Source organism: Marmota monax, unplaced genomic scaffold (assembly GCF_021218885.2).
Source record: "Marmota monax isolate L192 unplaced genomic scaffold, Marmota_monax_Labrador192_F-V1.1 WCK01_AAM20220418_F8-fsc00012, whole genome shotgun sequence".
Classification (NCBI taxonomy): Eukaryota; Metazoa; Chordata; class Mammalia; order Rodentia; family Sciuridae; genus Marmota; species Marmota monax.
The window spans coordinates 3,525,296-3,549,801 of NW_026695227.1; the positions used below are offsets into that span (position 1 = coordinate 3,525,296).

Sequence of the window (24,506 nt, forward strand, 5' to 3'; positions counted from 1 at the left end):
GTCAGAACAAAAAGTAGTTGTTTTATTCTTACTCTCTTGTGTTGTTTACAGTATCTCCCACAAAAGAAGAACCCCAACTGGCAGGGCATGTGACAGGGCATTGAGCCAGCAGCAACCACCAAAGAATCCAGGAATTGGAATGAGCTACTAAACCTAAGGCAAAAGGGCTGTTCATGGTAGTTTGCCAATTTCCTGGCCTCTAGTTGCTCAGACAGGAAGAAGAGAGGGAAATGTTAAAGGAGATGGAGAACTTGAAAGAACTGGCTCTGACTGGGACCGAGTCAGAGGAAGCAGGCAGGGTTAAAGCCTGAGTATTAAGCCTCAAGGGGTGGGATGAGGTTCATCAATATGGAAAAGTGGGCGGTCTTGGAGAAGGAATCTAGCTGTGAACAGGAGGGAGGAGGGACAGGGTGCCCTTGTGACTAGGAGGATTCTGGGTGGCAAGGGGAGGTTGAGGGATGGGCAGATGCACTCATTCTGTCCAATCCTTCTTAATGGACAGGTTCCACTCCCAGGTGAGGTGGTCTTGCTTGTCATCATCGGTGAAGAAGGACTTGTTGTGGTATGTGCCCCTGGCCAGCATGCCCTTGGGAGCCTCCTCAGTCGGGGTGAGGAATTCATACTCCTCTGGCCGAGGCCCATAGCTGCCAACCATAAATGTTGCTTTATCCACTAGGATGAAAGAAAAGTTCATGAGGGTAAGAGTCTGCTAGAGGAAAAACACACACTGAAAATTAGGGAATTTGGTGCACAGCCTCTATTAGAGGAAGCCAAGAACAATAGTTTCCAAGCCTGGCTGAATGTCAGTTTTACCTGGAGCATCTTGTTTTTCTTCACATTACTTTTTTATTAAAGGGACTTTCAATAACAGTTTCCTTTGTCTCTCTCCCAAAGACTGTGGTTCAGTAACCTGCTGTGGGTCCCAAGAATCAGTGTTTGATAAAAGCATCATGGCTCATTCTGATTATCAGGAAATTTGGGGAACCAGTGTCTTAAGTCTTTGGGAATCCAGGCTCTTTTTATGTAGCAGATTATACCATTTGAAAAACTTTAACAAGTTGAGACCTCAGGTCTGGTCTCAGCATTGCAACTACCTAAGTCATATAATGTTTTGGGCCTCTATTTCTCTATATAACAAACTTTAAGTACTGTTATCTACAAGCTATCATTCTATGAACATATTAACTGGAGGATATATTACAACAGGTGGTGATCAGAATAGGCAGAATTCATGGATGCAATAATTGGATGGAAGGGAAAAATCGGCAAGTTGGTAAAAAATGAAGCATTGTGGCAAATGATGAAAATAGCTAAACAAATTTATTTACAGGTGAATAACTGGATTAGAAAGTATAAATAAAGGTAAGGAGCTTGACAGGTAGTATATAACTGGCCCTTTAAGCGTTAATATATTTGCAGGAACAGCTACAGACACATAATCTTCCTCTTGCCAAAGTGAATCAACTTGGTTTCTATGCTCAAAGGGAATAGGAAATTGAACTATTCATTCATGAAATCAGGAGTTGAAAGTCCAATTAGTCTCTTACTGGTCAACAGTTTTCTCTGGGATTTGAGTAATTGATCGGTTCTGCTGTCAAGTGAATTTATCCATGTCTTCCTGCTCCATTGTTTATTTGTGGGATTAGCCTGTGCAGTACTGTTTCCCCCCTGTGGGGAAGAGAGTCTGGAGCAGAAAGGAACTGTGAAAGTGCTTCTGTTACCTTCCCATCTTTTCCTCTGAACCCATATTAATCAAAGAAAACTGAAGGCGAGTTCCTGATGCATGTCAAGAATAACAACAGAATAAATAACATGCTTATACTATTTTTTTCACTTAGATAGCTTTTCTCAACCCTAGAAAGATTTCTTTTTTCCTTTTTCTTTGTTAGAAAATTGAACACTGCCTTCCACGATCCTGCTCCCAACACACATAGGCCTTTCCTGTCTTGCATTTCTCTGACACGTGAGTTTTTCATCTAGCATTTTCTATTTTACTTTTGTGAGTATTTTTATGTCCTTTATCTCATGCAAACATAATTTGGTTACTTTTCCCATATGAATAATGGAGCTGAATTCCAGAGGCTGAGTGTTGAAGGTCAATGGCTGACCCGATCTAAACTAGATATCCCAAATGTTGACCTTGCCAATAATGCCTAGGTCAGAGGTATTGTGTGCCTTTTCATAGGGCGGGCCTCCACAGCTTTTCTCAGATTCTTATAAGAGTCTATTACTAAAATTTGTTAATAATCAGAAAGAAGCAGATTGAGATAGTATAAAGTCTGAATTCCTTACCTTTAAGCCCAGTCCGATAGGTGTGCTGGACATACTTCAGGCCTGACACAATATCCTTGTTCACCTGTTAGTGGGAAGGATCCACAATTCCATTCTTTAATTCATATTAAAAACAGGCTTTCACTTTTCCTCCTCATTCCTACTGATCCTGCCTAGCTATCTTCTCTGAGGATGAAAAAACTAAATATTTAATCAGAATGAGTATTCCTATAATTACTTAGTGTGATTGCAAGGCAGAAATTGGAGAGAAGAGATTGAAAGATTCAAAGTTGCCAATCCAATTTTAAGCATTAAATACTATCACTTTTATTGTTTTGGAGGAGAGGGGTGGTTAATTAAAACATTGTTCCATTATTCTTCATCATATTCCTCCTTCCTCAATGGTCTAATAGTCTTGAGCTCCCCTTCCTCAATACTGCAGCCAAAAGACTGTCCTTGTCTCAGGAAAGGTTATGAAAATACCAATGGGAAATATTTTGTAAATATCTTAAAACCATCACCTCAGTGTGACCCACTTAGCATATGAAAAACAAATGACAAGGAGAAAAGTGGTAATGGAAAACCAGGTCTGGGAGATGGTCATGATCACCATTTAACTGAGTCTGGAGTGGGAGTGAGATGATGGGCTACATGGACTCATCCTTTCCTGTAAGTAATGGGGGAAGTCCACTTGCATCAGGCAAGCATTTGGGGTGTCCGTCCTTGTCAGGTGTTGTCTGAGATACTGCCGCTTTCCCCAAGACTTTCAAAGAAAATTCCCTAAAGCAGAATGAAAATAGAGACAGCCCAGCACTTTGTTTTTCCATGACTCATTTTACCTGGGACTGAACTGGGTTGTCTGTTAATTTCATACAGTGGTCATGTCTATACAAACAAATCAAAGTGGACATTGAGTCATTAGTCGGAGGGCTTGGGTAACAAGTGACTTGAAGAATTAAGATCTCGTCAAATAATTTTTCCCCAGCAATAATTATGACTACCTGTACGTGTTGGCTACTATAGTTTCACCACTAGAACCACAGTAGGCCACGTTTTTAGAGTGTTATAAAGTTCAGGCAAAAAATAAATAAATAAATAAAAAATAGAAGAACCTTGAGAGCAACTGACAGAATGAAAGAGGATTTTAGGATGTGTTAGTGGTATTATACACGCAGATTTCCTTGGAAATCTTTCAAGAGACTTCAGTAAAGATCTAAATTGCTTTTCAATTGTTTTCAAATTTGATCTGGTATTTCCTGTAACTGTAGCTTCATGCTGGGACAGACCACAGGCAGGTTTTGTGTGGGTCACACAGAGCCTTTTTTTTTTTTAATTAAAAAAAAATTTTAATGGTAGAATCTGACCAGAGAGTAGTTTTTCTCCTATTAGGGACAAGGGTAATCTTTACCTGCCATATTTTCATTTGCTGAAAACTGGCTTACTAAATTGACAATGCAATAGCATAAATGATTAAAAATTGCACTGATGTGTAACTCATTTTAGGTGTTTTGAATACAATGCTTTATCAAACCTCCAGGTGCTCTAGTAATAAATAATATGACAGGAAACAGAAATCACAGTTCAGTGCCAATTACAGAGTACAGGTCAAGAAAAATATTTCCCAAATGAAATAATTCTCAGGCATATTTGTATTGGTGGAGAGTAATCTTCATCCACCCTGAATAGTATCCTGTACCTAGGGGAAAGAAAGGCTCAGAATGCAAGTAGAGAGAGCAGATGAAGTCTTGGTGGAGCCTAGTCCCTGGAGAATATGACTGAGCGGTGAATAAGGGGCAGCCAAGGCAAACACAGACTATGAAGCCAAACAGTGCATTTCTGACTTATTTGAGAATCAAGGCTATTTTTCTGGTGTTTGTGGTTCCTTGTTGGAATTTATGCCCTATTCATTAGGTGTCAGTTCATCCCTTATTTAGTTTTGCTCATACTTGGTCACGTGCTCTGCAACTGCAATGGCAATTTTCAGATATTTAGCAAAGAAAACACTCCCTAGATTTGTCTCATTATTGAGCTATTAGAGCTAAGGCTTTATCTATTCCATTTTCCTATTTGTTGATCCACTTATTTGTCTTTTTTCTCATTATAGATACCATTTAGAGAGCTTTGTGTGAAATATTGGAAAAAAAGGGTATACAGTTTCACCCTGCCTCGAGGAGCTTAGGTTGCACAAGGAAGAAATGTCATAAATAGTACAGTGTGTAGCAGCATGCAGCTCATGGGTATGTTAGGAGTTCACAGAGTGAGGGACACTTTGGCTTCGAAGCATCCTGGCTACAAAAAGTCATGAAGCTAGGGTGGGTCTAGACAGGTAGGGTTCAGAGCTGAGAAGAGAACTTTCCAGACCCAGGTCAGGAGATAGAGTGGGAGACAAACAAAAAGTGTGCCAATGTGATAATGCAAGAAATTTAGTAATTGATTATAGGGATGATTAAAACCCTGTAGAAATACACAGGCAAAGATACTTACTTTGAAGTTGATTTTGACTCTGTATTCAATACCTTCCTTTAGCACAAAGGTTTCTTTTTTGAGGGCTTCAAGATCCCCTGTGAAAAAAAGATTTAGAAAGAATTTAGTCTCCTCAAAAGCAGCTGCAGAAAGAGATGAATGAATCTAAGCATCAGAGCCATTTGTGGGGCCTATTGGAGCAACATGATCCACAGGGACCTGAGTTTCAAAAAGCATTTGAGATCTGTTCCTGTGTAAAATCTTACAGTTCAGTTACAAAAGAATCTTGGTGAAGACTTTCCCTCTGAGTTTAATGACGATGCTAAGTATATATAATGTTATCAGTAATGAGTTATAAAGATAATTTTTCCCAAATATTTTGACTTCAACTGATGAAGGTAAATCCTTTCTAATTGTCAACAATAAAATGTTTAAACCATCACAGAGGAAAATCTGAGTCATCTTTTACTCTATTGAAAGTTGATAAATATATATGTAACATGACCTAGAGATGATTAAAAGATTTGCTCCTACCCCTCAAATAAAGCTATAAGAAAAATATGTTCATGTAAGTTATGTGCTTTTATAGATTTGATAATGTGTGTGGCATTTTCTAGCTTTTAAAAACTGCTTCTTTTGATTCTTTTTTATCATTCTAAATAGATATTCACTTTGGATATTGCTTTTGTATTTGCTTTTATAATCTCATTTTTCTTTAAGGAAGAGCACTTCAGTTGTAAATGTTTCAAGCTTCAAATAACTGGAATCTGTCCCTAATACCTGTACTCTGGTTAAGGAGGTAATTGTGCTGTGTTCTTTTCCTGAGGTATAATTTGACATTCAGGGTGTGTGTGTGTGTGTGTGTGTGTGTGTTGTATAGCTCTGTGTGTGTACTTCATTATGAAAAGTATAATGCCTCTGCCGTGCAGATCAGTATCTTCCTCATGATAGGAAACCAAATTTGGGTCTTCTCTGCAGGAAAAGGGGACAGAGACCAAACTTTCTCTGCAATATCATCAGGCCCTCTTGATCAGCTTCCCTTAGTGCTAGCTCAGACTTTATCTTGCAAAGTGACCGTTATACCTGGTAACATTGCATAATTTTGTACAGGAAGAGGTCTGAGTCCTGGTGAGAGACAGCAAGTTTCTCGGGGAGAGATGCTGTAGCCTGGAGGTCATTGAATGTGTGCCTGTGTGTCTGCTCTAATGGTTTCAGTTGAACAGGAAGTGTCTTCTCAGCCTCTGATTTCCTCCTTCTGACAAAACAGTCCATATAAGGTAAAGAGTCGATCTGTCCTGTCAGAGGGAAGTTCCTCGCTGCCAAGCCCACTGTTCCAGAGTCTTGCTTTGCTTTGCCTCACCAGAGTCCAAATTTTGAATATGGCAGTAATTTCTTTTTCATCCAAGATCTGCCTTTAATGCCTCCAGTGTCTGGTTCTGGGACCTTTGCTCATCGCCCCCCAGGTGCCCTTTTCCCTCTTAACACCCAGCTTGCCAATCTCTCCCCATCTCCTCAAGACCTCAGACTCAGAAAAGGACTGGACCCTTAGTCACAACTGGTGAAAGAAAGTCACCTCTTTATTTGTACATATTTTGCAGGAAATCTGCTGATATAACAAGAACGAAAGCCCTAAGCTTGAGTATTAAGTATTTAATACTTTAATAGTGGGATTTCTAGCTCTGTTCAGGAGGCCTTGGTGAGGTCCTCACCTTCCGGTAAGTTTTATTGCTGATGTAACATTAATACTTTCTTTGGTGTTTAGAGTGTATAAACATTACAACTACAGAAGCATACAGCTTGCTTCTTAATATTTTCATCTGTAGTCTTTCTTAAATGAATAGTAATTTTCCTGTTATCATGTGGAAATAAACATCTGAAGTAAATATCATACAAGGAATTACATCAAGGGTCTCTGTCTACCTCCAACTCCTTCAGTTAAACTGAGTTGAAGTTTGGTTTTTTTTTTTTTTTCATCAAACATGGTAAATATTGGGTATTCTACCAGTATTGATCTATGAACTGGTCCCTAGCATATATATCTCTGGGAGTCACCTCACTAGGATCTTCTGTAATGAGGACAGGGAACAAAGACTAGATTTTCCCTGTGATATTTTAGGTCCTTCTGAACAGTACAGATATATGTGTCCACTTACCGGTAAGATCCATAGTGATTGGTCCTGGTGCACTATCACAAACCAGGGTAAGTCGGGTAACAGTGACATTGGGGACTGTTGGGTCTGCAAGATAAAAAAAAAAACAAGATAAGCACAGAGAAGAGATATGTGTATAGTGTGTGTGCATTTCAAACAGAAGAGACCAAATATAAAGAAAAAAATGGTTCTCTATCTGGACAAGTAGAAGTGACAGATTCACCATGCTTGGTCTCGATGGCCTTATAAATTGCAGTGATGCTAGTTCTGCTCCAGCAGGCATTGCAGGCTCATCTTAAAGAACAACATTGTGTATTTCACGAGTGGCTGTAGGTCAGCTGTTCTGCCTATTGGGCATTGCACGTTCATGTCTTTGGGCCCTGTCAAATCCTGCCATTGTGTATGTGGAGGAGATGAATGGTCAGGAAAGCACTGAGCAAGGGAAAGAGAGAAAATGTGAGAGATAATGGAGAGAGGCGGAATGCAATTCTAAGTGGGAGTCTGGAATTCTTTCTAAATCCTCTCTATATGTGATTTTTACTGATCTCATTGCTGATTTACATCCTATCTCCTATGAAGACTTAATTCTACAGCCCATAGCTTTATTGAGCATGTATAAATTGTGCCTCACCCACCCAACCCTGCAGGAAGTTGGTCCTCTTTCCTTTGCCTCTGCTCTTGAGTGGCTGCAATGCATGTCCCACCTGGGGCCATCCACCTGCCCCCTCCCTGTGCACACACACCTGCTATCACAGGACCGTCTCCCAGCAGCGTTTTCTTGTACTTAGTTAGACTTTCATCATCTTTATCCATCTCCTGAAGCTCCTTCAGGGATTTCTGAGGTGGAGGCTTATAATTGAGCTTGCTGTCTAGCTCATCGTCACCATCATCCAGCTGTGGTTCTGGGTCCTTTTCAGTCATCTTGATCTAGAAGAGAGAAGATGAAAGTCCTTTAGCCAAAGCCACTGGATATGGAAGATGTTTGAGAAACTGCTGCTAGCACCTTCCTTGTCCTAGTGGACCTCTGCAATTAGCAGCGATTTTCCAGATTTGTTCCTAACTCAATCTCATTATGTTTCATAAATAAGAAGAGATTGTATTCTAGTCATTTCTCTGACCCTCCTGATTTTTCTTTACTGCAAAGAGTTTCTCCTATTCATTGAATACAACTGTCAAGAAAGAAATAAATGATCTGTGAACAATCTAATACAACTGAAGAAAACATAGCACAAATGTTCCCCTAATAATAATAAATAGCCTGATTCAAATAGTTACAGGAATGACCAGTCTTTCCAATCCAGATGGACTTTCTAGTGTCAAAGCTCCCTGTATGCACACCTGCAGTTACAGTGATTTAAAGAGATAGGCAGAGTACCCACCAAAGAAATGGTTGGCTTCTTCCCATTAACTAACTCTTTCCTAAAGCCTGCATCACTCAAAGGTGACTCATGAGGAACTGTGGACCTTTATAATACCTGCTTGAAGTGTGTGGATAGTTCCCCGCCCCCCAGCATTGTTAATAAGTCTTGAGAATGGGCACCAGGTTCTATGTTTTTCTTAAATCTCCAATGTTTGGACAGTTCAGGCATTATATACATTTTCACTGATTGACTCATCAGGTTTTAGATCTAAAGCCTTTCTGCTCTTTTTACTTGCCACAAAATAGCAAAGGAGTCTTGAATTCCCCTGGACAAAATTTTAAGTGTAAGTTTGTTTTTAGTACCTATCCATTTGCCTCCCCTTTCCCGACCTACTTACCCTTAAGTCCCTCCCTAGCCTCCCCAAGTTTCCAGTGATTTTCTCTAAGACCCCATCTGGGTAGACCCTGGAATGTTTCTTCCTTTATCATTTCTTACATTGACTTGTTTTGTGTTCAAACACTTAAAGAATACCTACTAAATCTATGTGTGGGTGTTAATGCCTGAGAGCATACGTAGTCACAGATTTTCAGAGCTGACATGAATCTTAGAGGTGATCTGTTCTATCCTATCATTTAAAAAAATTGAGATCCAGAAGTTAAGAGAATTGCCTGAGTTCACATAGCTGGATGTGAGCTGCCATGTCCTCAATAAGAGGAAAAATTCCTACTGGAAGAACTTAAGGGCCTCTGAGTGGTGGCAAGATACCTGGTGTCAGGGAGATAGCTGGGCAAGGAAATCTGGCTTCCTTCAGTTATCTGGAGGGAAACTCACTTCCAGCCTGTGGGTAAAGCCTTAATTCCTCTTAAGGAACACACTTTAAGATTGTATCCATCACATCTTACCTGAGAGACATTGCAAATCTCTTTGTAAAGTTATTGAAAGTGAAAATATTTTCGTCCAAACTCAGTTGTGGTTTTGAATTTCAATGTCACTGTCATTGGCAATGGGAAGAAAGATAATTTGGAAGTGAGGCCAACAAAATCAATTTCAACAGAACAAAAAGAAAGAGGAAGGAATGAAGGAATGAAGGAAGGAAGGAAGGAAGGGAAGAAGGAAGGAAGGAAGGAAGAGAAGCCAAATACTAGGAGCCTAGATCAGTTCTGAAAGGAGCATTACAATGCCAGGTCCACTTCCTGTAGGAAGGAAACGTGTAGGCCTGTTCCCATGGCAACTCCAGTCTCAACTGAAGAGCAAGCATCACTCAAACCTGAGTCTCCAGAGACCAACAGAAAAACATAGTGACTAATCCAACTCATATTCCAAGCTACACTCAGGGTTGGAAAAAGGAGGAGGAGGAGGAGGAGGAAGAGGAAGAGGAGGAGAAGGAGAAGGAGGAGGAGAAGGAGAAGGAGGAGGAGGAGGAGAAGAATGCAGTGCATGGATGTTGTGGTTGTGGGTAGTTTAAGGATAATCAATCATTAAGGGGCAGATGAAGAACAAACTGGATAAGACTATTCAGATGAGACAGATTCACTTCTGGGGGCCTAGGAGACTAACAGCTAACCCAGTGGAGGCCACAGGATAAGTCTGCTGACAGGGCATCAGGAAGGCTATTTACAGTAAAGAGGGCACCTCAGCTGCCATGGACAGGCCTTTCTGGAATATATTGCTTACTTCTAACCAGTCACTGCTTGAAGCCTGGGTATCAGATGGTGACATTACACTCAGTCAGTACCTCAAGGTGACTTCACTAACCTGCAGGGAATTGAAATTCTGCAGCCTCAGATCTCAGTTTTGAAGGCAGTATGAATGAGGGGTAGTAGGGAGAGACAGAGATAGAAATAGATCTCGTCTAGTGTGATAGATTTGGTCTAGTGGAATATTTGCTAACTGTGTGACCACTGGCAAGTCAATGTATCTATTATCTTATTAAATCTAATATTTTGTCAGTTCTGCACTTTCCTGATTCATTGCAAACATAATTGTTTCATAAAGATGATAAATAATTTTTTTTCAAAGACATTGAAGAATGAAGGGTAATGAGGGGTCACTGTATGAACTTGGTACTGTCAAGAGGAGGAAATTTGGGACCACATTTTAAAATAATTTGGTCTAATTATAGCATAAGAAAAAGAAATATGAGGCCATGTAATCCAAAACTAGCTTACTGTGGAAAGCTGATTAGAAAAACATGAAAATGTATTAATACAACAAATAAAAAAACTGGAAAAGCAGTTCTTGGAGAAAGCCTTTTGAAACAAAATTGAGATCACAACTAGTTGGTAATCACCTCTTGTTTCCAAGAAATTGCACTTTAGCACATACTGATGTTTATGATATTTGCTGGAATGGAGGAGCTGAAAGCTGAGCTATCCAACCATACTGAAAAGGCCCTCTTGGTTTGATTGATGGTTCTTAATCTTTTTGGGTATTATAGATCTCTAAAAATCTGATAAACATTATGGTCCTTATCTCAAGGGAAAAAAAAGAACAAACTCATGAAATTGTGCAAATGATCCAGGGGTCATGGACTCCAAAATCCTTCATAGACTTTACAGGAGTCCAAGTTCTCTAGATTAGGAGCATGACCTTGAAATTGTAGCCCCCTGGAAAAATGAAACAGACAGTTGAGTGTTTGCAGAAGAGTTTCCTTCCCCAGGAGGTCCAGCCAGGTAGATCATTGGCACATACAGCCTCAAACTCATGATCATGTCCATCCATCCAAAATGTTGAATGTGTAGAAGATATGGTGACAACTGGGTCTCAGGGAGTGTAGCCATCACACCAGGCAAAAAGCACAGGTGCCCAGGGAGAGCCCATTAGAAGAATACTGTGGTCAACCTATTTATTTTGGATGATTTTTCTCCTCATTAAATTGGCCTTATTATTGCACAAGTTTGGTTCTGGATCTCTAGTAGTAAATCCTTGAGCAAATATCCAACCATTATGGATTTTATTCTCAGCTTGGGACTCAGGGAATTATATCACATATATATGCTTTCTTTTCTAAACCTGTTTATGCTGATTTTTCTTGACCTGCAGTCATGTGTCAGCTAAGTTACCAGAAACTTAATTATATTGTCTTACTCATGTAAATAAGAGAATATCTATTCTGTTTTATTTTTTAACATTTATGCAATTTCCACAAAGAGGCTACATTCAAAAATTTAATTTAATTTAATTTTTTCACAGATGTAAACCTTCTTTTATTTCATCCAACATCCCTTTGCATAATAAAGGATACAATATAATAACAGTAGATAGTTAACTCTTATGATGAGCTCCTAACTTAACAATTTAGTGGTGAGTGCTTTACATGCATTATTTCATTATAGCATCACCGTGTTGCAAGGTAGACTGTACAAAATTAGAATCTGGGACAGAAAAAAATATTGAATATTTCAACTACATAAAAATTTAAAATTTCTATTCATAAGTAGTAATAAGTAGTAAAAAGAGTAATGGTTTAAGCTGTCAGGATGAAATATTTGTAATAAATATATTTAACAAGAGATTAATATCTGGAATACATAAATACTTTCTAAAAACTAATTTAAAATTTCATTTTGTATATTTAAGGTGCTTTATAGCATAATGTTTTGAAATAAACACAGATAGGAAAAACATTAAGAGTCAGGCAAATTAATATCCACGTCACATGGCTATCCCCCACCACTGCCTTTGATCATAGGAGAACCTAAAATGTATTCTTTTAGCAAACATTATGAATAGAGTAGAAAAGCATAGTACAATATCATTATCTCTGGGTAACCTTAATTCTCCCAAAGTATTTGGTTTAACAATGATTTCCCAAACAATATGTCTATATATTTAATGACAAACAAAGATTTTCCCTTTTTAGCCTCTCATTTTACAGGTATTTGCTGAAGTAAGATTAGGAGTTTTATGCAAATTCAACAGGTTGATTTCCAATCCTATCATCTAAAGAACAACCAATTTTATTATTGATATTAATAAGTGCTTTCTTAAGTATTATCTCATTTAGTTCTCATGACAATTCTGTGTGCACCTTCGTTCTCTTACAGATCAGGAAACTAAAATTCAGGTTAAATCACTGCCCAAGAAGATAGGTCATATAAGGGACAGAATTAATGTCTGAGACCAGGTTGTCTGACTTGTAGGCACTATGGTTTGCTGCTTCAATTGTCTTGACTAAGAAGTCATGGTAAAATTAGAGCTTGTTAGTCTTCTTGGGAATCTACCTGGGGGTGCACAAGCAGTGGTAAATATTTCTTTGCAAACTTTGCAGGGACAGCTTTAACAAAGCAGGGAAGTGTCAATATTGAGATGGTTTCAGTGCAACTATATTCCTGCATTGCCTACTGCAAGTTTCTTAACCTCCCTGGGTCCCCAGTTTTGTGCTCTGCAAAATTAAATTGTTGCATTAGAAGATCCGGAGACCCCTTCTTAATTCAATGGCCCTCAAGCTCCCTAGTTTAAAGAACAATGTGAAATTAGAAAAGAAAAGCGGAAGTGAAGAGGTTGTGGAGAACCCAGCCCATCAGTATAGAATATTCTGATTCTGGTTGGGCTTTTCTTACTTTCCTCACCCACTACTCCACAAAGTGGGGTTGGTTTTAGTGTGTTTGTTTTTGTACTTTGGTTCTTTACCCACAAAAAGTGAAATGGAGAATTAGTCAAATATATGTTTAATGAGGCTGATGTGGACTCTGTCAGGCCCCAAAGCACACATGGCTCTCTGTCACCAGACATCTCTATTCCACACAGGCTGACACAGGTGGATTTTCACAGTGGCATCCTCTCCCCTCCCCCCTCATGCCTGCCATTCAGCAAAGCAATATCAAGTTTTAGATGTGCTGAGTTGGGGATTTAATCTTTTCAGGCTCCATTAAAATGCTAAATTGAATCAGGATGCTCATGGCATGCATATAACATAATAAAAACTGATGTTTTTGCTTGCAGATACAGTGAAAATGTGAAGACAGTGGAAGCGAAGCACACTTGAGCATATACCTGATCTTAGGATGAAGCATGCTTGTCTGGTCTATTAACACAGCTCCAGGTGAGTTGAGGTAAACTCCTGGGTTCACATGAAACAAATCACCTGGGTAACTTAGAGAAGCATGACCTTCATATGCGATGGAACACAGACTTAGAGTCAGGTGGCCATGGATCCAAATCCTGGCTCTGACTTATTACAGGACTTAAGCAAGTTATTAACCACAGTAAGCCTCAGTTTTACCCTCACCAGCAAAGTAGGAATAATAATCCTTCCTTGTCATTTGAAGGGTTGGAGAAAACAAGAAAATTTTAGGACTGTACTGGTCAATGGTAGATGCTCAACAAACATTAATTCCCCTTTCTTCTCTCTTCCCCTGCCCCGATGCTGTTTTGTGGCATAGCTTCAGTGATGCTGGGAACTGATGGCCTGGGTACCAAAGGCTTTTACCCCAGACAGAAGCTGACCAGGTCCATACCTTCCTCCTCAAAACCAGATTCTGCTTCTTTGAGCAGTGGGAAAGAGGCAAGAAGTTATGGGCATTGCAAGGACTGTTTATAAACAGAAGCAAACTTAAAATTGGACTATAACTACTCTTTTTTCTTTTGAAAACGTCCACATAATTTAATTTTAGATTTAACTTATTGTTCCCTTGCCTAATTGAAGCCAGAAGTCACTCTGAATGATGAGAAACGTCAGTGGACTTCAACACAAGCCAATGGAAACAATTCCTTATGGCACTGGAGCAACACTTAGCTCAAGTCCTCCCAAAGCTGGATCTGTTGGAGTGTGCTATGCTAGATTATGCATCTAGACACATAGATCAGAGGTGGTGTTTTTTTTTTTTTTTTGTACAAGGGATTGAACTCGGGCACTTTGCCACTGAGTCACATCCTCAGCCCTATTTTGTATTTTATTTAGAGACAGGGTCTCACTGATTTGCTTAGCACCTAGTTGTTGCTGAGGCTGGGTTTGGACATGGAATCCTCCTGCCTCAGCCTCCTGAGCTGCTGAAATTACAGGCATGTGCCACCCTACCCAGCTAGACCAGAGTTTTAAAATATGAGGTGGAAAAGGAAAAGATAAGAGACATAGAGAGGGAAGAGGCAGAGTGAGAGAGAGATGAGGAAGGGAGAGGAAGGGTAGGAAGGAGAGGGAAAGAGAGAGAGAGAAGGGAAGTGGCCAGAGAGGAGAGAGATGTGGAAGTACCAAAAGTAGGGGATTTCCATCAGAGAAGATTCTACACAAGTCTCAGCATGCTCGTTAACATGGTGTCTCCACTCTGTGTTGGCTAGGTTATGTCTTCCCCCAAATCTGGGACTACAGGTCTAGAGCAAGCAGGTCATGGAGAGCTGGACCATCTCGGAAAGAGTGTCACCATTTCAGAGCTGGTCCAGGATTTGACTGCTCTGCTGCCTGCCTGGCAATTTGGTGCATTTGGGAGTTTCAAATCTGTTATTACTAAGGACACCAGAAGGTGCTGGGTTCTGGAGTCCGCCCTGGCCTCTCAGGGTTTCCAGCGATATGGGGGGACTCCCTCTGTTCTCTGTGCTCTCATTAGCTCAGCCCCATGAACAGCCAAACCTTCAAAACCGGATAAGAAGAAGCACAGCAGCGCCTGAGAGGAGCACACCTTGTTAGATGCAATAAACTTTATAATTAATCCAGATGAGGCTACAAGTTTATAGAAGTAGAATTAACATTCTTCTTCGTGAGAGAAACAGTAGATTATTTCTTTCTGAGTGTTCATAATATGCTCTTCTTTTAACCTGGCCTTTCTTTTCTTTTTTTGCAGAAGGAGTGAGAACTAATAGAACCATTAAGCATTTCTGAATTCCCACCATGTGAAGTCACTCTTTCATGAGTTTTATTTTAAATAATCCTTTAAAAAATGATGCATTAAGGAAGCCACTACTAGGCAAAGGTTTGTCTACTTCAATGACTCAGTATATTCATGGAAGTTTTAAATTAAGCATGAAATGTTACTATTCAAAAACAATTTTTTATGACCTTGTGTACTGAGAGTACCAGACCCTTGGAGGAAACCCAAATGAATTTTACCAGGTCTGGCTGTGGGAACCAGACTTAGTAAGTGCTTATGGAAAGATGGATGTTGAAGATGTTTCAGAAGCAATAAAACCCAGGGCCTGCCTCTGTAAGTCTCCAACATCCTAGGCAACGGTAACATTATCTAGGAACAGGGACACTCAGAACATGGAATTAGAGAAAACTATTCCACTGGATATTTCTAAATGCTGTTCTGAGGTATTGTAGCTATTGATTTTTGTTTTCTTTTCTTTTTGGTACCATTATGTGACTTTAGTGAAGCCATGTCTGAACATGTCTGAGCCTTAATATTCTTCCCCTGTCCTCTCAGGATAATAATTTGAATATACCTAATACTAGGCCTGGCACATAAAAGGTACTGAACAAGCATTGGTTCTCTTTTCTATCTGCTTCATTTTTATTCCCAGGGCTTCTCTCTTCCTGTTAAAGTTTCTAATATATTGTGTTCCCATAAACTTCTCTCAGAATAACTTTGCTGTTCTGAGCTCCCAGGGAAGACAGAATCTTAATGTTGCTCAGTGAAAATTTCCCTAGGGACAAACACTCATGTTCTCCAAAACAAGGAAGGACTAAATTCCAGTTCCTGAAAGATGTCGGCCAGAGATTGGTTGGCTAATACACGGTTATTCCTCATGGGTTTGATCTGCCCAGCATAGAAGGACAATGAATTGTTCTGTTCTCTGAAGTACACACATCTCACAAAATAATAAATTGATCTTGTTACTAAATCTGTGCTATATTTGGTATTAGGAAGGACATTTTCTTATAAATTGAACAAAAAGAAAAGGCAAGGTTAATGACATCTTTGGTGACTGGACCTCCACCCAGCAGGTCACCATAAAACCCTTGATTTCCCTTGCTTGATCATCCCTGCAATGAAGACTCAGGATGAAAGACCTCCTTGCAATGGCTCTTGGTGTCCATGTGAAGACCACCAAGTAAGGGTCTACCTCCCTCACCCTGAATGAAGAACTGCTCAGGGTTTATCTGATACCTGCAACAAATTACCCTGAGTCTAGAGTTCCATCATGGACTGTATTTATAGAATGTGCCACCTGAAAAGTTGGGAAGAAAGTACTTGAGTTCATGTCTAGCAGTTCTAATGGCAGCCAAACTTGAGACCTTCACAGTTTGAAGACCCAAGGTTCACTGTCGTAGCCAGGCCCACTTGAATTCTTTTAGAACCTGTTTCTTTAATAAATTGCTTGGCATCTTCCATGTTTGCTTTGAGTTCTCTCCAAAGTAAGGGGCTATTTTATTTTTGGCAATAACAGTAAACATCTTTCTGCCCATCCCTCTACAGGAATTTAACCCACAGTTTTTGTTACTGGTAGAAATTCTATCACTGTGTGACAGATGAGTAAGTAAGTGTGTTCTACGGCACTTCCCCTTGTACTCTAAGGGAGGACTTCATTGTGCATTTCTCTCATACCACCAGTCAGATTTTTAATGGAAAACAGTTTAGTGTTTGACAGCTCTGAATCATTTTTTTTTCTTTCTCTTTTCAACCAGTTTCTTTACACTGTCTGCTTAAAAACAGGAAACCACACATCTCCACCCCAGCACAACCCACCTTCCACCAATAGTCCATATCAGTTTGTATCTACAGGCTTTCGGTTTCTGAGCTTGGCCAAATGCCTGCTCCTGCCTTGCAGGAGACTCCTGCAGGCACTCCCCTGCAGGTATCTTCATGGCCCTTCTCCAGAACATTCAGGATTGCATCTCCCCTCCCTCTACAACTGTCTCCCCTGAGTCATCCTTACCACTCCTGCTCTGACTTCCTCTTCTCTGCAGAACTGTTCCAACAGCTTCTTTAGCGCTTTCTTATCATAAAGTTTGTGTTAAAAAAGAATGCCACCCCCAAGCCCTCCCAAAATCTAACTGTGGAGGGCAGTGGCTTAACTCAGTGACTTCCTATATTGCTCTGCACCCACCTGTAGCCTCCCCACCCCGAGGCATTTCAACTCACATTCAGTGCTTCACGTCTCTGTCCGGGGTGCCTCTGTCTCTCAACTCTGACTTCTGAGTACTGGCAGTTAAAACAGGAAGGAAGTTAGTGAGAAAAAAAAAAGTGTTTTAAACCTACTTGAAGAGGAAACCCTGGGCTGTCTCAAATCCTGTTCCTTTGCACTGCCTATCTCTTGATCAGCCAACTCTGAGCAGCATTCTTGCCAATTAATGGCACATGTGGGAGCCCATGTGACCTGATATGCATGAATGTACATGCAAGGGGATGGAGCCTATAGCAACGAGAATTATGAATAATTGTGCAGATATGTCTAAAAATCAAGTCACTCCAGTGCTTAAGCTTAGTGAGGCAAGCAGTCTAAAGCCAGCAGTAATGAATTCAAATAGCTTTACTTTGTTTCACCAACTTCTGTTCCTCCTAGGTGCCTGCCAGCTTCTTCATCAGCCAGCCATGTTGAAAGTGTGCTGGCAGTGAACGCAGAGTGGAAATTATGAATGTTAAGTGCATATACTTGGTGCTAAATTTAAAAATTTGTCCTCAAACAAATTTTTGGAGTTTTATAGGTTATAATTTCAAGATGTAGCTTCATATTGCACCACAAACAATAAAGTGTTGTTTATTTTAGGGTTTTTTTTTCCTAATTTTTCCTTCAAATTAAACAAAAGCTGAAGCACTCCCTTTGATCAAAACTAGGGATGCAGATTACAAAATAAAATGTGACTTCATTAATTCATAGTGTTCTAACTCAGAATCTGGGACAATTTCACAAGTGCTAAATTTGGTTTTATACCATATCTGAGGAAATGATTTATGAGACAATTAAATGGGAACAAGTTGCCAAGACCATATTTAAATCACGTGAGGAAAAAAGTTTTTAAGCGCCTAAGTCATACTCATTCTATGATATTGTCAATAATAAATGCTTATTTGTACTAATATTTCAGTATTTGTATTTATATCAACATGTTTAGAACTAACTATTCAAGCAAATCTGTTTAAGAAATGATCATTAATTTCAACAATATATAGATAGAATATGGCCCTTGAAATGAAGTACATAATTTTATTATAAACAGAAACATATACTAATATACATAGAAGGTAGTAGATTTTCCTAGCTTCTGGCCCTCTGGAGGGGGCACATTTATTCATTTGATATATCTGTGATGACTTCTTTTCTTCCAGGTACTGTTCCAGGCACTGGTATACACAGTAGACAGACAAACTCTCTGCGGTGCTATGGAGTTTATGTTCTAATAAAGGAACAATTAAAAAATAACATATGCAGAATACATTAACTGAAACAATGATTTAAAAATTATAAATTCCTGGTCTACCTGCTGCTTCCCATTTCTCACAATCTCAGGGAAGATATTATTAGCCTGGCATGACATTTTGTTCCTGCTGAGCTGAACCTGGCATGCCCTCACAATTTTTCTTAATGCAGGGCTATAAGCAAAGATGTTGGAGGTATTCAAGCTCCCAAATATTATAGAAGCAGTGTGTGTATGTGTAACCTATGTGCTACTGTTGGGGGAGGGGGAGAGCATTCATAATTTCATCAAATTTTCAAAGTAGGCCCTGACCTCAAGAAAATTAGAAATTATTGGGGCTGGGGATGTGGCTCAAGCAGTAACGCGCTCACCTGGCATGCGCGGGGTGCTGAGTTCGATCCTCAGCACCACATAAAAATAAAATAAAGATGTTGTGTCCACCAAAAACTGAAAAATAAATATTAAAAAATTCTCTCTCTTTAAAAAAATTAGAAATTATTAATTTAGACATCATTTTAAATTTTAAATAATAATTTTAAACTATGAACTTTCAGTAAGTTCAAGGGAAACTATTAGGGTCTCCTAAAATATATTTTAGCATCATGATCAGGGCAGTGGTCTACCTCAAATGACCTCTTCTTGTGTTCTGTTGCAGGTCATTGTTCACATGTGTTATCAGATGGGAAAACTGAAGAGGTTCCTTTAAGAGAGTTAAAATGGCAGACACTCCACTTCCAGTCCATGCTGATGAAGGTGGGTTATATACCGAGACTCCCTCTTCCACGTCTAATATACTGGTACAAGAAGGGGCCTGTCATGGTAACAGCCCGTAAACACTGCAATGCCTAATGAAATCAACAGATCTTGGAAACCTGCTTTAGAGTTTTTAGAGAAATCATTAAAACTTTTAAAGTATTTTCCAGCCATTGCAAGGATACAGCTGAGAGGTAAATTCTTGGCAACTCTTCCATGGGGCAAGGCCTTTGCCATGAACCTGACCTTTTTTGGGCACAGATATTTCTTAGAGGCTACAAAACACTCAGAAGGCGTTCTGCCCTAAGGCTGTTCATTCTGAAAAGAGTCCATGTGGCATCCACAGGAGCCCTGCTGAGGGAAGAGCTGAGTTTCAGGCAGGCATCCCAGTGCCAACTCCTCCTGTCAACATGGCCTTGGGCTAAATGGTTTTATTTCTCTGAGCCTTAATTTTTTCATCTATCAAAAAGGGATGATACTGATCTTCAAAATTGCTGGAAGGGTTGGAAATGATGTGTGATATCTAGCAGTTTTTACTTCACAGTACATGCTTAATAAAAGACCTGGGCTAAAAAAGCATCATTTCCATCATTATCATTTTTATCCTTTTGGCTGTTTAGCAAATATTAGAATAACTGAATCTAACTGCTCATGACCACTCCACGTGAATCTCAAATATTACCTCCTCCTTCTTTGAAGCTTTGCATCCACGATTCAGAGCAAATGAATTATTTTTTTCCCAAAATTTCTAGAATGTACAATTTTATAATATGTAATATATATGGCATATTGAACTACACTGTACGTTGTGTGTTTTTCTGAAATTCTAAAGTGTGTAATTATGCAGTATACTTTAGAACTCTAGTAAGCACTGTTTTGTATTGTTAAGCAATTATTTTGTGAATATTGAACTTATATTTCCAGCTAAATATAAAATGCTTGAAGGAGTGTCTCTTCAGGTCCTTGCCATTTATTGATTGGGTTATTTGATTTTTTTGGTGATTAGCTTTTGAGTTCTTTATATACCGTAGTGATTAGTGCTCTATCTGATGTGTGAGGGGTAAAAATTTCAATAGATGAATGGATTAAAAAATGTGGCATATATACACAATGGAATATTACTCAGCAATAAAAGAGAATAAAATCATGGCATTTGCAGGTAAATGGATGGAGTTAGAGAAGATAATGCTAAGTGAAGTTAGCCAATCCCAAAAAACCAAATGCTGAATGTTTTCTTTGGTATAAGGAGGCTGACTCATAGTGGGGTAGGGAGGGGAAGTATGGGAGGAATAGATGAACTCTAGATAGGGGAGAGGTATTGGAGGGGAAGGGAGGGGGCATGGGGTAATTAATGATGGTGGAATGTGATGATTATTATCCAAAGTGCATGTATGAAGATGCAAATTGATGTGAATATACTGTGTATACAACCAGAGATATGAAAAATTGTGCTCTATTATGTAATAAGAATTGTAATACATTCTGCTGTCATATATAATAAACAAACAAACAAACAAATAAATAAAATGGTTGAAGAAAGGATTACATCTTACATACCTCGTATTCCTTGGAATGCCCAGAATAATACTTAACTGAATTGTGTAATAATTTGTGTAAAATTATTCAGTAGAAATATGTGTCTAAATAGAACAGCTATGCCTGCATTCTTCCCCTACTCCACCCCTTGTTCTTCCAGGAGACTATGGCCTTGGGGAGGGATGAATGTGAATATGGTCATGTGCCAAGAGGGTAACTGAGACTTTTACTTTCTTCTTTTCTGTGTATGCTGTCAAGTGTCACTTAATGACAGATGTATTCTGAGAAATGTCATGAAGTAGTTTTGTTGCACAAATATCACAGAGTGCACTTTACACAAACCTAGATGGCCTAGTCTTACTATGCACATAGGCTACATGGGATAGCCCATTACCCTTAGGGTATAAACCTGTGCAGCAGGTTACTGCACTAAAACTGTAGGCAATTGCAAAACAATGGCAATGATATCTATATATCTAAACATATCAAAACATAGAAAAGGTGGAGTAAAAATATGGCATAACAGATTTTTTAAAAATTAAAAAATTGTGTGTAGGGTACCTACCATGAATTGAGTGTAGAAGACGAGGAATTATTCTGGATGAGTCAGTGAGTGACTGGGGAGTGAACGTGAAGGCCTAGGACACTGCTGTCCACAACCGTAGACTTTACAAACACTGCACACCGAGGCTACACTGCATTTATAAAAGTACTTTTATTCAATAATAATTAACCTTAGCTTACTATAAATTTTTACCTTATATACTTAAAAAAATTTAAACTCTTTTGTAATAGCTTCAAATGAAAATGCATTATGCAAATGTACATAATATTTTTCTTTATATCCTTATTGAATAAGCTTTTTTCTATTTCTATTTTTTTTAACTTTTTAAACTTCTTTGTTAAAAACTAAGACACAAACACACACATAGGCCTAGGTCTATGCAGGGTCAGGATGATCACTGTCACTTTCTTCCATGTCTTATGTCACTGGCAGGTCTCCAGGGGTAGAAACATGCCTGGAGCCATCATTTCCTAAGGTAACAGCTTCTTCTGGAACTTTCCTGAAGGATCTTCCCAAAGCTGTTTTATCATTATCTTTTTTTTAAATAATTATGAATAACAAAATAATGTAATTAAAAGTATACTATAGTCAATACATAACTCAACTATATTATCAAGTATTAGGTACCACACATAAAAAACAGTATGTTATGCTTTCACACAAACTGCAGTGCAGTATGTTGTTTATTCCAGCATCACCACAAATATGTAACTGTTGTGCTGCTATATTACTATGGCTACAGTGTCACTAAGTGATTGAATATTTTAGTTCCACTATAATATTATGGGACCATCTATGTGGTTCATCATTGACAAAAACGTTGTTATGAGGCACATGATTACATATGACATACCTGAACTACAATGGCTGTATTTCATAATTTTGGCATAAAGACTCTTCTTCTTTTTTTTTTTTTTTTTTTTTTTTGGTACTGGGGCTTGAACACAGCAGCACTATACCACTGATCTACATCCTCAGCCCTTTATATTTTTTGAGACACGGTTTTACTGAGCTGCGATGCTGGTCTAGAAGTTGCCATCCTCCTGCTTCAGCCCCAGAGTGCTGGGATTACAGGCATGAGACACCCGGCCCAGCTATAAGGACTCATTTCAAATTTAACGAACAATAATTCCCAATTAGATGTCAGAACCTGCCTAAAGGTAAAGACAAAAAAGATAAACAAAACATAATCCTAGACCTCCAGTTACTAATAACTTAATAAGGGAAGACAGAGACAAATTTGTTGTGAGCACAGGGAAAGAAAACGTACATGAGTATTGTGAGGGCATAAGTAAGGAAGTGGCCACGGTGCTCAGTCCTGAAGGATAGTAGGTGTTGGGCATTTGATGTGGGGAAGTTTGCAAGTGGGAGAGAAATTATCTGACATAAAGAAGCAGCAGAGGCAATGGTATCACATCCTAGTATGGTGTGTTATGGTGGGGATGAGGTATGCCCCAAAAGCTTGTAAATGAGACAATGCAGGGCCATTCAGAGGCAAAACAGTTAGATTGTGAGAGTATAACCTAATCAGCAGAACAATCCATTTGGTGGATTAATAATTTAATTAATGAGCCATAACCATAGGCAGGTGGGGTGTGGCTGGAGGAAGTAGGTCACTGGTAACATGCTCTTGGGTGTTATATTACCCTTGGCTCCTTGCACTCAAGCTCTCTTTGCTTCCTGGCTGTCATGAGCTGAGTACCTTTCCTCTGCCACATTCATCTGCCATGATGTTCTCCCTTCTCTCAGACCCAGAGCAATGGAGTCAGCCATCTAGGGACTGACCCCTGAAACCATGAGCCCAAATAAACCTTTCCTTCTCTAAGCTGTTCTTGTATGGTTTATTGGTCACAGAAATGCAAAGTTGACTAACAAGTGTGACACCTGCAGGAAATTATAAGGGAGGAGCAAAGATTGCTGGAGTACAAAGTGCATGTAACGAAAGGATGAGAAATGTTCCTGGAGTGGGGCAGGGTCAGGGTTCAGAGCACAGCAGGCTTCTTATGCTGTATTAATAAGGAACTTTGCCTTGATTTCCATCAGTGATGGAGAACCACTGAAAATAAAGGAAGGACATGATTAGTTTTATGTTTTATGTAATTCACTCTGGTAAAATACTATAGAAGAAGTTGATGTGTATAAAACCCTTTAGGAGACTTTTAAGCTTGAACTATTACAATCAGAATAGAGATTTACAGAGGTGGTCAGATTTGAGAAATATGTAAGTGAAGTTGCCAAGATTTGGTGAGTGATGTGGTATGACAGATGAAGGTGAGAGAGAATCAGGAGTTGCAGATGACTTCTGGCTCTATTGTTAGGGTCCTTGGTGGTACCACCTACTGAGATAGAACTTACAAAAGAAGGAACAGATACAATGAGGAAAATAATGTCTTGAGCTTGGACATGTTCAGTTTGAAAGATGACATGTCTAGGAAGTGATTTCTGACACACAGTAAGATATGTAAGGCAGGATTTCAACACTAGGCTAATGATTTAGACCTCATACGACATATAAACCAGTATGGTCTATGTACTAGCAGATCAGCATCCCTAAGGAACTTGTCAGAAATGCAAAGTCCCAGGTCCAACTCCAACGTACTGTATCAGAACCTCTGGAGTTGGGCCAAGAATCTATGCTTTGGAAAGCTCTGCAGGTAAGCTGAAACACTAGTTTAAGCCATATAAATGGGCTTGTTCACTCAGAGAGTCTGGAAGGAGCAGTTAGACAGCTTGAGGAAATCCTGTTAGCTCTACTTTCAATGTGTTACCTGCTGATGACTCATTTCCTCCTTTGCTAGTACCCTGGTCCTCCCTTCATCGTGCCTCTGCTGGATCTTTACAACAACCTCCTTATTTCCATTTCCACAATAGCCCTCTCTAACACACTGTTCTCATAGCAGTCAGAGTAAGAAGCACACTCACCATCACATGGCTTTCAAACATCTAGGGACCTTCCATCCATTTGTAATAATTGGAAGTCCCATGGTTGCCACACTGTGGTAACTGCCCCCCAAGACAGCCCCACTGATCCTGTTATTCAGCCCTGATCACATGGTATCAGGGTGGGTCTGTGTGACCAATAGAATATGGAAGAAGAGATTGTGTGTGGCTTCTGA

General features: G+C 39.3%; 1 protein-coding gene across 2 annotated transcripts; it reads right to left on the reverse strand.

The window, feature by feature from the left end:
• Position 1: 1 nt before the first annotated feature.
• On the reverse strand, positions 2–17,420 carry Arhgdib (Rho GDP dissociation inhibitor beta). Of its 2 annotated transcripts, none has more exons than XM_046435939.2 (6): positions 17,263–17,420; positions 7,628–7,811; positions 6,888–6,971; positions 4,756–4,832; positions 2,293–2,356; positions 2–672 (listed from the first exon to the last, which is right to left on the reverse strand). In XM_046435939.2, exons 2-6 carry the CDS (start codon positions 7,803–7,805, stop codon positions 473–475), a joined length of 603 nt encoding a protein of 200 aa, XP_046291895.1. In that variant the 5' UTR covers positions 7,806–7,811; positions 17,263–17,420; the 3' UTR covers positions 2–472. The 2 variants fall into 2 exon arrangements, with proteins under 2 accessions (XP_046291895.1, XP_046291898.1); XM_046435942.2 differs by lacking the exon at positions 17,263–17,420 and adding an exon at positions 17,057–17,201.
• Between the last annotated feature and the right edge of the window lie 7,086 nt (positions 17,421–24,506).

Excerpts from the sequence above, each read along its gene's own strand:
- Arhgdib (XM_046435939.2), bottom strand. The coding sequence starts at position 7,805 with ATGACTGAAAAGGACCCAGAACCACAGCTGGATGATGGTGACGATGAG. Across the intron at positions 6,972-7,627 it reads AGACGGTCCTGTGATAGCAG|ACCCAACAGTCCCCAATGTC; the intron begins GTGTGTGTGCAC and ends TTTATCTTGCAG. Across the intron at positions 673-2,292 it reads CTATCGGACTGGGCTTAAAG|TGGATAAAGCAACATTTATG; the intron begins GTAAGGAATTCA and ends CTTTCATCCTAG.